The sequence below is a fragment of the Eretmochelys imbricata genome, chromosome 5 (assembly GCF_965152235.1).
Source record: "Eretmochelys imbricata isolate rEreImb1 chromosome 5, rEreImb1.hap1, whole genome shotgun sequence".
Lineage (NCBI taxonomy): Eukaryota > Metazoa > Chordata > Testudines > Cheloniidae > Eretmochelys > Eretmochelys imbricata.
This window is the reverse complement of record NC_135576.1, coordinates 5,950,360-5,964,434: the sequence shown is the minus strand read 5'-3', so window position 1 is coordinate 5,964,434 and position 14,075 is coordinate 5,950,360. Positions and strand designations below refer to the sequence as shown.

Sequence of the window (14,075 nt, the reverse complement as noted above, 5' to 3'; positions counted from 1 at the left end):
CCACTCCACTAGCCAGTGTTAATTTTTTTATTAGATTTAAAATCTACACTACACTCAACTGCTTCTCAATCGCTGCCAACCTTGCCCCACAAACAAGAATATTTTTTAAATCTAATCTACCATGCTCTCATCTTCTTTCTGAGACAGTCCACTCCTATATTTCATCTAAATAAATGGATGCAATTGGTATCCATGTCCACCAGAGGGCATACACAGTTTATAGTTTAAAAGCCCATTCTTAGCATATCACTATTATTGTCATTGCATATAATTAGGCTTGGAAGGATTAGATTATTACTGGTAAATGTTGATTTCACCATGCATATATAAATCAATGAAAAAATATTTCCACCGATGATCAAAATTTACAGACAGGCAAGGAAAACATCATTTGAGAACTTACAGTTTGATTTAAGGGTATCTACTTTGTATATTGACATGTGAGGTTGTCACTTTGTACTTTAACAATTATAAAACTAACTTTTTGATTCTCAACATCTGCTGTCATTAAATAATTATTGTCTGACCTGTACATAATTTCCCACAACTGAATATTAAATTGTAAAAATCTAAATAAGTGCTTAAAGAGCGACACTATCCATCAAAATTATTTTTTTTAAAAAATTGAATTCTGCAAAGCCTGCATATAATTGTGGATATTTCCATGGGTTCTTCCACTGAACTCCAAGTTTGCCCTTACTTAGTAAAAGAACAACTTTATAAAGCTAGTGATTGAGTTATCCAAGGCCTGTGCCAGGCATTCTCATACTACAGTGATGAGCTCACTATAAGAACCTATATGGAATAGAAAGCGATCCAAAGAAGAGGTGGAGATTGTATTATTTTTAATCCAAATTATTTACTCCGAGAATTTGGTAGTAATAAAATAGAAATCAAACTAAGTGGAAGTAATGGCAAATACTCAAGAATGTGTTTTCAGTGTGCTAGATCTTTACATACATGTAATAAAACCTGCAGGTTCCTATATGCTTGAGTAGAAGACTGGAGAGCTCTAAACCTTGATCATCATCAGATGATGTAGTCATATCATATAACCTAACATTCTTTCCATTCTACTAGTATCTCAGGAGGATGTTAAATAGCAGCTACTACAGTTAGACAATTTTAAACCAGAAGACCCAGAAAACTTGCATCTGAGAGTTTTTAAAAAGCTGCCTGAGGGAGCTTGCTGGACTGCTAATGTTGATTTTCAACAAGTCTTGGAGCACTGGGAAAGTTCCAGAAGACTGGAAGAAAGCTAATGTTGTGCCAATACACCTCTACCCCAATATAACGCGACCCGATATAACACGAATTTGGATAGAACGCGGTAAAGCAGCGCTCTGGGGGCGGGGGGCTGCGCATTCCTGTGGATCAAAGCAAGTTCGATATAACGCGGTTTCACCAATAACGCGGTAAGATTTTTTGGCTCCCGAAGACAGTGTTATATCTGGGCAGAGGTGTATTTAAAAAGGGTAAATGGGATGATCTGGAAAATTATAGGTCTGTTAGTCTGACATCGATCCCAGAAGGATAATGGATGGCTGAAACACGACTCAATTAATAAATAACTAGAGGGTAATATAATTAATGCCAATCAACATTGGTTTATTTTGAGAAAAGACCTGTCTAACTTGATTCTTTTTATGAGATTACAAATTTGGTTAATAAAGGTAATAGTGTTAATGTAATATATCTGGACTTCTGTAAGGCATGATATTTTGACTGAAAACCAAAAAGGTATAAAAATAACATGGCACACATGGTCTCAAAATGTAACTGTAAACAGGGAATCACTATTGAATGGGTGAGTTTCTAATGTTATCCCACAGGAATTGGTTCTTGGGCTCTATGCTATTTAACATTTTTATTAATGACCTGGAAGAAAACAAAATCATCACTGATAAAGTCTTCAGATGACACAAACATTGGAGAAGTGGTAAATAATGGAGAACAGATCACTGATTCAGAACGATCTGGAATGCTTGGTAAACTGGACAAAAGCAAAGAACATGCATTTTAATAAGGCTAAATGTATAATCTGGGAACAAAGAACGTGGACAATACGTACAAGATAGGGAACTTTATCCTGGGAAGAAGCTAATCTGAAAAAGATTTGGGGCTCATGGTAGATAACCAGCTGAACATGAGCTCCCCGTGTGACTGTGTGGCCAAAGGGACTAACATGGGAATTCTAGAGTAGGAGTACAGAGGTGGTTTGACCTCTGTATTTGGCACTGGTGTGAGCACTGCTTTGTCTAGTTCTGGGGCACACAATTCAGGAAGAACGTAGATAAATTAGAGAGGGTTCAGAGAAGAGCCACGAGAATTATTCAAGGATTAGAAAACATGCTTTACAGTGACAGACTCAAGGAGCTCAATTAATTTTAGTTAAAGAGAAGGTTAATGGTTGAGTTGATTTCAGACTATAAGTACCTACATGGGGGGAAAATATTTAATAATAGGATCTCCAATCTAAGAGAGAAAGGTATAAAACAATCCAATGGCTGGAAGTTGAAACTAGACAAAATTCAGACTGGAAAGAAGGCATGTATTTTTGACAACACTATTCAACCATTGGAACGATTTACCAAGGGTCTGTGTTCCCTCTACGCTGCGAGGTCGCATGGCCGCCCAGAATTGAATCAAGTGCCACGCATTTCATTAGCAGAGCCGCACACATCCAGCAGCACGTGTTCAGGTGTCCCGCCCCGTGCTACTCTGCAGCCACGTTGCTCCTGCCCTCTGCCTTGGAGCCTTTGGTCAGCTGCTCCCGGGACCCTCCCGCTTGCTGTGCGGAACAGGGACAGACGGGGGCGCTGATATCACGGTGTCCCCCTCCCCCCACCCATGTACCCCATCTCTGCAGAGCAGGGGAGGGGGGCCAGGGTTCAGGAGCAGGAGAGCTGCTGCAGCCTGAAGGAGCCTTCTGGTGAGTAAGTGCCTTAAAGAGGCAGCACACGGTCTCCCCAGCAGCTAGCTAGCTAGCTAGCTCACTAGCTCTCTCACTCACTCACCTACCTCCTAACATATACTTGTGTTGTTGTTGTTACTTCTTGGTACTTCCTGCAATGCATATATATTCTCTGTAATTTTATTCTTTCAAAGTGCTGTTATTTTAGTTTCTGGACTGGTCTATGCCTTTCATAAATTTAATTCTTTGAACAGTGAGTTCTAAAATGCCTAGCCTGTCCTAGCTGAAGTAATTATCCCCGTGGTAACTTTTTAAAAATATATATTATGGTTTTTTCTTTCTACTGGTGGCGCACATGACCTCGATATTGGTGCACATAGCAAAATTCATTCCACACATGGATAGAAAAAATTAGAGAGAACATTGCCAAGTGTCATGGTGGATTCCCCATCACTGACTATTTTTAAATCAAGATTGGATGTTTTTGCTAAAAAGATCTGCTCTCATTTAAAAGGAATCATTCTGGACAAGACCTATGGCCTGTGCAATACAGGTCAGGCCAGATGATCACAGTGGTCCTTTCTGGCCTTGAAATCTATACGTCTGTGAATTATGGGTGTTACTAAGTGTACACCGTACTTAATAATCCCACCCTCAAAGACCTCACAATTAAACTGGGGCAAATTTACTACGAAGTACAAGACAGAATAAGTGTTGAAAGTATGAAGCAAACAACAACAAGTTTAACCTTCCCGGACAGTGAATGCTTCTCTGTCTCCTTGTTAGCAGTAATGGGAGTTGAGTGTACACACCAAGGAGAAAACATGCCCTTCAATCTTCAGATTGTTTCAAACCAGTGTTCAAAATCTAATAATATGATTACTGTAAGTAACCTAATAGAAAGACAGGCGATGTTCTTATGCAGTTATGTTATTCCACACCCTAAGCTCTAAAATGACCCTCATTCATAGCCTTTTAATTTTTATTTAAATTAAATACATTTCCTTTGTTAAAACTTTGAGTTTCAGGCTGCAGGTTCCTTTGATCTGACTATCCCACAGTAAGGTTGCCGGGAGTCTCCCAGAATCAGGCTCTATCTCCCAGAGGCTACTGAAGCCAAACCAGGAGACTTTAGGCGCTAAAAGTCCGGCGGGGCTTAGGCAGGCTCCCTACTTATCCTGGCTCCGCACCGCTCCCGGAAGTGGCCAGCACTTCCCTGCAACCCCTGGGGAGGGGGCAGAGGGTCTCCATGCGCTGCCCCCGACCTGAGTGCAAACTCCGCAGCGCCCAATGGCTAGGAACTGCGGCCAATGGGAGCTGCGGGGGCGGTGCCTGTGGGCAGGGGCAGCAAGCGGAGACCCCCTGATCAACCCCGCCGAGGAGCTGCTGCCAGAGGGATGGGCTGTCGCTTTTGGGAGCCAACTGAGGTAAGTCCCACCCGGCTGGAGCCCGCACCCCTCACTCCCTCCTGCACCCCAACCCCCTGCCCCAGCCCAGAGCCCGCACCCAAACTCCCTCCAAGAGCTTGCACCCTGCACCCCCTCCTGCACCCCAACTCCCTGCCTCAGCCTGGTGAAAGTGAGGGAGGGTGAGGGAGAGCGAGCGACAGAGGGAGGGGGATACAGTGAGCAGTGGGTGGGGTCTCAGAGAAGGGGCGGGGTAGAGATGTGGCCTTGGGGAAGGGGCAGGGCAAGGGTGTTTGGATTTGTGGGATTAGACAATTGGCAACCCTACTCCACAGCGTGGCATAGACCATGAAGGCATCCCCCAAGCCCACGTAAACTGCACTGCTTGCAGTGCCACAGGTGGATTTAGGGGATGAAGAAGGAGCCAGACAAGCTTGTCTTTGCACATTCATAGTCCACACCTCAGATTTGTACCTCAACACACATCAAGGTCCAGAATTCTTAACAGTATAACTACCCTTTAAAAAGAGAATGAGAAGGCCATTGTCTCCACACACAAATGAAAATACAGGGCAAGTTCTACCCAGGTTTACATCTTGTCCAACTCTATTGAATCAGTCAGGGCAAAACATGGCCTTAGGCTAGTATTTTGCATTTATACAGCATCTTTCATCCCCCAAAATCCTGAAGTCCTTCATAAAAATATGCCCATACACCATCATATTTGCTATGAATACCTAGATCTGCTATGAATACTCAGATATGTGAATTATGAAAGACCAAGTCACCTCTGCTAGGATTCATATTAGAGGGGAACACAATTCATTTTTTTCAATGCAGTGTTCTGGCATCTCACCTCTGACTACCAATAACTGAAATATATCAAAGTAAAGGGGTCAGTTCTTCCTTCGATACTTAATACCTCTGACGCAATGGGCAGTGGCCATCGTGACTCTAGGAGCAAAGAAACCTTGCAAAACTTCACCTGACTGTAGCAAGTAAAATATCATGAGACTTCTTTTTCCTTTATCATGGAAAGGGTAAGCCTGAATTGTTACGTCTCCATAAGGATTCTCCAAGGCAAGACAACAAGAGAGCCCACTGCAAAAAGATTATGACCTAGTTTCCATCCCTCTTTATTATTATTATTATTTATATAGTGGGAACAGCTAGGAGGGTCAAGGGGGGGGGGGGTCAAGGCCGATCAGCGCTGCAAGCTGTATAACACAACAAAAAGACAATCCCACCCCAAACAATTCACAATCTAAGCATAAGATGAAAGAAACACAAGGTGAGACTTATGGACAATACAAGAAGCAATGGTCACAGCACAGCAGCTGCCTAACTGTTGTCAAGCATTCTGTAGAAACACAGCAGGGGAGAGTTTTAAGGAGGGATTTGAAGAACAAGCTCACCTTGTGTGTGTTTATCGAGAGCAGCTTCCATGTATAAGGGGAAGCACGGGAGAAAGCACCAAAGTGCTTGGTGGAAAACTGGGCAGTCAAGACTGGCATCACTGGCAGAGCGCAGGAAGGAGTTAAAAGCTCAAATGCATATAAGTAGTGATAAGTAGGGTGGGGATAGGCCATGAAGGGCCTTAAAGGTAAAACAAGTAGTTATTATTAAGGCTACGATTTAGTCATGGGAGTCACGGATTCCGTGACTTTGCTGAACCTCCGTGACTTCTAGGGCTTCAGGAGGAGGCGGCAGGACTGTGTCCTACAACGGGGCTAGCTGAAACAAGGACCCTGCAGCCCCAGCCCCGCGTCTTCCTCTGGGGGCCGCAGCCAGGCTGGGGGCTGCAGCCCGGGCCATGCACCCAGCCCTGCAGCGTCCCATGGGCTGTAGACGGGGCCACACGCCAAAGCCCCACAGCGTCCTGGGTTTGGCTGGGCTGCCCCCCCTGCGGCTTCCCAGGACAATGTATGTATGCGTCACCCCTGCTCGCAGTAGCTGGGGCTTGGCAGGGGCTTCAGCTGGGCCAGCTCTGCATGTCCCCCATGGCTGTGCCCGCCGCTGCAGCCACTGGAGTCGGGGCTATGCCCCCTGCCATGGTGGGGGGCTCAGCCTGTCAGTCCCTCCCCCCCATGGGACTCCACTTCTTCCCCCTACCTAGCCCTGTCCCCGGTTATCTTTAGTAAAGTAACCAACAGGTCACAGGCTCTGTGAATTTTTGTTTATTGCCTGTGACCTGTTCATGACTTTTACTAAAAATAACAATGAAAAATTTTTAGCCTTAGTTATCATTTGATGTGGAAAAGACTGAGCCAGTAGAGGGATGTAAAGGGGGAGGGGGAATGTGGTTGAAGCAGTGAGCCAGCAAAATAATCTCCGCAATTCCATTTTGAATGGACATAAGTGGGGCAAGGTGGCATTTATTAAAGACACAGGAGGAGGGGGATGTAGTAGTCAAAACACAAGACAATGAAGGCATAGATGAGAGCTTAACTGTGAGGTAGTGGGAATGCAGGATCTTAAAGATATTGTGCAGAAAGAAATGACAAGATTTAGACAAAGTATAATGGCTAGATCCCAGATCTAAGTGACAGGGAGGATGGTAGTGACTGATAAAGGAGGCATTAAATAAAATATTACTATCAATGTTCCACAGGTGAACACATCTCACCATAGAGTTCTGAATGGTGAAGTCTATTAGACTATGGGATAGTCTCACAAGGGAAGTCCCACTGCTTTGGAACTTGTCTTGCAATATACTGTAGGGAACAATCTTCTATTGGTAGGGGAATAATGTAGGTGACCTAGTAGGTCTTTAAACTTTTCTTATTTCCTATTTTAAATTAAAGATACTGTTTGAGAAGTGAAACCAACTGACTAGATTGGATCACTATTTCCTCTCGTCTTCTGGGTGCTTTATAGCTTATTTCATAGCTAACCAAAGATTTACTGTACATAGAACTGTATGGGAATAACAATACATGTTGAACACAGTCCAACTTGCACTCTATTCATATCATATATTTGCCCTGTCTTTAGACTGCAGGCCCCTCTAGGAAGAGGCTTCATTTCTATTGCTGCCTGCTAGCCATCATGCAAGTTTGCAATGGTGTAAAAGTCAGTGATAAGTAATGATTATCTACAACTTTTTCTACTATTTGTCTGAACGCTTCAGAATAAGAAAAGTTCATGCTTGCTGACCTGCTGCCCTTTTGGGTCTCCTGTGCTTTTAAAGGAATCCATGGAAACAGAAGGAGCAGCTCCAGGGACCTTCAGCTTAGCTTCGCTTTTTCGACCCTTGACCACATGTCTTGTTCTTAAATTTCCTTCTGCAGAAATTCCTATAGAAGGAAAACAGACATTGAGAGGAGATACTTAGTTTGCTCTTACAAGCTCCCCACACAAAATATTTAGATGAATACGGAATGAGCCTAAAGAGATGGATAGCACTAGCTGGAGCCTATCACACACTTCAAAATAAACTCTGCAAATGCTCCCAAAATAACCTATGGACTTGGACACACCTACTAGTTCTGTCCTATAACTGCACAAACCAAAGCATAAACCAAAGGACCTTCTGTAATAACACCGTAAATAAGGACTAATTAGGCATCATAAATAAGGCTAATGTCACCACCGCTCACGTGACATTTTGATGTTTCACATTTTACAGATACTTCGTCTTGGAAGGATTCGATTTTTTAAATTGGTAAATGTCAATTTCACCATACACACACACAAAAAACGAAAAAATAGTTCCATTGACAATAATCAAAACATACAGAGAGGTTAAGTAAAAATAAATGCTGCTTGAAAACTCAGAGTTTGATTTAAGGTATTTACTTCCTATATTTTGACATGTGATGTTGACTATTTGTGTTTTAACAATTATAAAACTAACTTTTCGAATCTCAGCATCTGTCATTAACTAGTGTCTGACCCCTCCATAATTACTCACAACTCTGAAAATTTAAAAATCAATAAAAATCTAAAACTGCTTAAAAATAAACATTAATATTATCCATCTAAAATTATTTTTAAAAAAATGAATTCTGCCAAGCCAACATATATACTGTTGCTGTATATTTTTGCCCAAGATTAAGGCTGTTTGTTCCTCATGTCAAACTTATGTGTAATCACAATACCTGGCTCTTATCTGGGAGCTTTTCATCAGCACATCTTAAAATGCTTCACAATCTTTAACGTATTTATCCTCACAACACCCTTGAGAGGTAGGGAAGTGCCATTAACCACACCTGAAAGATGGAGAACCAAGGCACAGAGAGGCTAAATGACTTGCCCAGGGCCACAAAGGAAATCTGTAGCAGAACAAGGAACTGAACCCAGGCCTCCAAAGTCCTAGGCTAGCACCCTGATTACTGTGTGAACACTACAGAGATTTTGTAAAAAAATCTCTCACCACTGCTAACATTAGTTCATCTCCACTGCCAATGACTATGTAGTAAGCTCTGACCATTCCAATGAAGACAAGGTCTTCAGAGCCCGAAGAACCAAATTTTTATCACTGTTTAGAGGTACCAGGAAGTTTTAATATTTCTCACTTAAATTAGCAAACTTGGTACATTTATTTTTTGTATGGAGATTTCAAAAGTGAATCAGTAATTAAAAAGAGAAAACTTGTTTAGAAGCATTCCCATCCCCCTCTCACATCCCACTCCTCACCCCCATTTAGAGCGGACAGAGTTCCTAAAGTTGTCTGATATTTTTTGGTTTGCATTATGAACTATTTCCACTGTAAATCCAGAAAGTTATCCTAAATCATAAACTTTCCTTTCCACATCATAGACTGTTAGGTCCCGTCACCACCTGGGCTTGAACCATACTAGCTACAATCACATTCAGCCATGTTTTAACTCAGCCGTAGCATAGGCCCTCTACCTTGCATAATTAGGGTTTTATTAAAAAAAAAGTCAACCTAGATCACATGGTTTCTCAATGCAGTTTGCAGCCCAATTCTGTAAACACACACCTACCTCACTCATGATATGTGTTACAGCATATTTTTTAGGATCAGGCAAGGACACAACCTTGTTATACTTGTTTTAAGGCTCTGTGTTTGAAAACAGTTAATATTATTATAAATTCTGGGACAATTAATACTGTCATCTAAACTAAATGTAGAACAGTTCCATCTTTTAATATAGACTGGATCTATCTGCATTTAATTTATCTTGCCCCAAACCTCGCTATGAGATGTTCAAGCATTTAGAGATGTTCACTTTTTTAACAGGGACACAATTAAGATTCAGCCTACACCACAGATTAGACAGAACTGTGCTGTATGGCTACATCGGAATGGGTCCCTAAAACAATTAATCTTCCACTGTATACTTTTATAATCAGTGAGCCATAGATCCTCTACTATAATCCTTTACGTCCCAACACAAGCAGGCTCTACAGTCTCATGTGCAACTGAAAAATACAAAACTGAAAAATCACGGCAATGTTTTACTGGACAAAGTGTCATTTACAACGATTAGGAAATCATACCTGGCACATACACCATTGGCTGTTCTTCATCAGAAACTGTATGCAATTTCATTAAAGGAAAACAAATCAAAGAGAAAAAGTCCAAGCTGAGATCTACAAAAAGAAATATGAAAATGCACCTTTAAATCTGTGATTTGCAAAACAGATTGTTGAGCCGGTGCCATTTATGGTTCTCCACCATTTAGAAAGCATCTAATGCATGACAAACTTGACCAGAACAAAACACGAACACAGACTTCAAAAGAAGACACATACTAACATATGCACTCTGTATGTACAGTATTCAGAGTAGCAGCCGTGTTAGTCTGTATCCGTAAAAAGAACAGGAGGACTTGTGGCACCTTAGAGACTAACCAATTTATTAGAGCATAAGATTTCGTGAGCTACAGCTCACTTCATCGGATGCATACCGATGAAGTGAGCTGTAGCTCACAAAAGCTTATGCTCCAACAAATTTGTTAGTCTCTAAGGTGCCACAAGTCCTCCTTTGCTTTGTATGTACAGTACTAGCTTTCATCTAAAGATCATCTCAGAGGTCATCTTTACAAAAGATTCACGGGACCAGCCCCAGTTGCAACTCCAAGTATTAAGGTAATAAAGCAACACAATATTTATTTGAATTAGACTAAGTTAACATTATATAAGGAATCTCTTGGGAACAGACAGGGAAGGCAAATTGCTGAGACTTATGTATATAGTCACACTGACACTGAACCACATACCACAACAGACTACACAGTGCACAAGGTACATGATTAAGACCATTAGGCTAAAAGGAAACAAAGATTTAAAAGGAAGTTGGTCATTTTCAGCTGATCTTTCCTCAAAGGACAGATGAAAGTTAACCGTCTGGGGACTTTTCATGTATTTGTTGAGGCAGATCAAGATTTGGTTTCAAGCAGTTACTTGTGAAGAAAGCTATTTCAGAAGTGTTCAAATAACTGGTTGTCACAATCATAAATACAATTTACTATATCTAGCCCTCTAAAAGCACCTGGCACTGGGCAACATATTATTTATATTACAGTAATGCCTACAGGGCCAAAACCCCTGCCCCGCATAAATTAGTCTAAAGATAAGAGCACAAAAAACAGCATAATCCAGAGCAGGGTGTGGCCTTTAGAGTCTCTTCTTTAAAGAGACAGTATGCAGTTTTCTTGTAGCCGTGTCAGTTCCAGGATATTAGAGAGACAAGGTGGGTGAGGTAACAGCTTTCTTTGGACCAATTTCTACTGGTGAGAGACACAAGCTTTTGAGTTTACACAGCACTCTTCTTCAGGTCACATGTAAGCTCTGTGTGAACTCGAAAACTTGTCTTTCTCACCAACAGAAGTTGGACCAATAAAAGACATTACCACACCCACCTTGTCTCTTTAAAGAGACAGTGTCAGTAAGCAGAGGTAAAGATGTTTGTTTGCAGCATAAATTATTAACCCTATCTTTGATTGAAAGAATTGCAGGAGTCCAACTTGTGTCACTATTTATGATGTTTATTTTTCGCATTTCTCTGGTCATGGACAATGAAACTCAATTACGTTCCTCAATTGTCTCACTTTCATATTCTTTGGCGGCAATGTTTGGGTCTCATATACTGCAGGGCAAAGTTTACAAACAATCGTTCTCATTCCCAGACCTGAGGAAGAGCTCTGTGTACCTTGAAAGCTTGTCTCTCTCATCAACAGAAGTTGGCCCAATAAATGATGTTACCTCACCCACCTTGTCTCTCTAATATCCCGGGACCAACACAGCTACAACACCACCGCATAAACTCTGCCCAGATAAGCAGTAACACTGGCAACTTGCTGAGAGCTGTGTAAAATGGAGGCAATTGCATCTGCTGAATGCAGTGGCCTGCAGGGGAGACATGAAGTCGCTATCCTTATGTACCATCTTGATCCAAGAAGCCACTGCTGGGATCAAGATACCCACTGGACAACTTTTTCCCCACCATGCACAGCTTAGACTAAAGTAACAATGTCATGGCAACAACCAACATTTCTATAAAGCAGCAGTGCTGTGGCACTAGGTATGGTGCATGAGCCAGCAAAACCACCTCCAAGGGCCATTCACTGTATTACAGCGAAGGAGCACCCTTCCAAGCTAAGACACCTCTCAGTCTGTGTGTTCCCTACCAAATGTCCCCAGAACAGTTCAGATGAACTCCCACTGAGATAACGCACAACTGTGTACATATATGCCAACCCCCACTGCCACAATTGGCTGAGATTCTCCTCCAACTCCATCCATACATATGACAGGCTGGCACAGGACACTCTTCCCAGCGCAGGTTGATCCCTATATTTCCTCCCCATGAGATGAAACAACCCCAGGGTCTTTACACACAAACACACACAATACGTGTACACCTCCCCATGTGCTGAGGGCCCTCAGCCTCTATGTCTCCTTTCTTAGGTACTTATATGGCTCTCATCACCATAGTAGCTAAGCCTCTCACAATCTCTAGTTTCAGAGTAACAGCCGTGTTAGTCTGTATTCGCAAAAAGAAAAGGAGTACTTGGTACTAAGGTGCCACAAGTACTCCTTTTCTTTTCACAATCTCTAGTGTATTTATCCTCACACACACACATACCCACCCACCCACCAGTGTTATCCCCATTTTACCAAGGATGTTTGTGGCAGAGCAGGGAATCGAACCCAGGTCTCCCACAAGCTAACAGCCAAACCACCGGACCATCCTATAGGTTGAGCCACGAGCCCCCATGTCTCCTACAGGCTCAGCGTCCCGTCCCCCCCACCTCCCAACGCCCCCGTCACCTACAGGCTCAGCTTCCCCCCCGTCTCCCAGCGCCCCCGTCACCTACGGGCTCAGCTTCCCCCCCGTCTCCCAGCGCCCCCGTCACCTACGGGCTCAGCTTCCCCCCCGTCTCCCAGCGCCCCCGTCACCTACGGGCTCAGCTTCCCCCCCGTCTCCCAGCGCCCCCGTCACCTACGGGCTCAGCTTCCCCCCCGTCTCCCAGCGCCCCCGTCACCTACGGGCTCAGCTTCCCCCCCGTCTCCCAGCGCCCCCGTCACCTACGGGCTCAGCTTCCCCCCCGTCTCCCAGCGCCCCCGTCACCTACGGGCTCAGCTTCCCCCCCGTCTCCCAGCGCCCCCGTCACCTACGGGCTCAGCTTCCCCCCCGTCTCCCAGCGCCCCCGTCACCTACGGGCTCAGCTTCCCCCCCGTCTCCCAGCGCCCCCGTCACCTACGGGCTCAGCTTCCCCCCCGTCTCCCAGCGCCCCCGTCACCTACGGGCTCAGCTTCCCCCCCGTCTCCCAGCGCCCCCGTCACCTACGGGCTCAGCTTCCCCCCCGTCTCCCAGCGCCCCCGTCACCTACGGGCTCAGCTTCCCCCCCGTCTCCCAGCGCCCCCGTCACCTACGGGCTCAGCTTCCCCCCCGTCTCCCAGCGCCCCCGTCACCTACGGGCTCAGCTTCCCCCCCGTCTCCCAGCGCCCCCGTCTCCTACGGGCTCAGCTTCCCCCCGTCTCCCAGCGCCCCCGTCTCCTACGGGCTCAGCTTCCCCCCGTCTCCCAGCGCCCCCGTCTCCTACGGGCTCAGCTTCCCCCCGTCTCCCAGCGCCCCCGTCTCCTACGGGCTCAGCTTCCCCCCGTCTCCCAGCGCCCCCGTCTCCTACGGGCTCAGCTTCCCCCCGTCTCCCAGCGCCCCTGTCTCCTACGGGCTCAGCGTCCCCCCGTCTCCCAGCGCCCCTGTCTCCTACAGGCTCAGCGTCCCCCCGTCTCCCAACGCCCCGTCTCCTACAGGCTCAGCGTCCCCCCGTCTCTCAGCGCCTCTGTCTCCTACAGGCTCAGCGTCCCCCCCACCTCCCAACGCCCCTGTCTCCTACAGACTCAGTGTCCCCCCCCACGCCCCTGTCTCCTACAGACTCAGTGTCCCCCCCCCCACGCCCCTGTCTCCTACAGACTCAGTGTCCCCCCCCACGCCCCTGTCTCCTACAGACTCAGTGTCCCCCCCCCACGCCCCTGTCTCCTACAGACTCAGCGTCCCCTCCCCACGCCCCTGTCTCCTACAGGCTCAGTGTCCCCCCCCTCCCAACACCCCTGTCTCCTACAGGCTCAGCCCCCCCGGCCTCTGCTCTGCCCCCACGGCCCAGCCCCCGCCCGCTACCGCCTAAGCGCTCCGCGAAGGATACTGTCCCTGCTCCAGTAAACGACTCCTCCGACCCCAGCACCCACATCCGCCATCTTGAAACAACCGCCACTCCCAGAGTACCCCCGCCGCCCCGCGGCGCTCGCAGCCCATTGGCTCCCCGACCCCAGCTTGGTCCTGC

At 45.5% G+C, this 14,075-nt stretch overlaps 1 protein-coding gene across 4 annotated transcripts in view; it reads right to left on the bottom strand.

The window, feature by feature from the left end:
* The window catches only part of KIAA1328 (KIAA1328 ortholog), a 296,694-nt gene extending 282,624 nt beyond the window's left edge, over positions 1–14,070 (bottom strand). For 3 of the 4 annotated variants that reach the window (XR_013346104.1, XM_077816624.1, XM_077816625.1), the window contains exons 1-3: positions 13,938–14,070; positions 9,787–9,822; positions 7,477–7,616 (exon numbers count right to left, since the gene is read on the bottom strand). Coding sequence is in view for 3 of the 4 variants with exons in the window: in XM_077816624.1 (XP_077672750.1) it covers positions 7,477–7,616; positions 9,787–9,822; positions 13,938–13,989 (228 nt within the window). In the remaining variant the exon portion in view is untranslated. Of the gene's footprint in view, positions 1–7,476; positions 7,617–8,420; positions 8,523–9,786; positions 9,823–13,937 lie in introns of those variants that run through there. The other variant, XM_077816626.1, reaches the window with a different exon arrangement.
* Between the last annotated feature and the right edge of the window lie 5 nt (positions 14,071–14,075).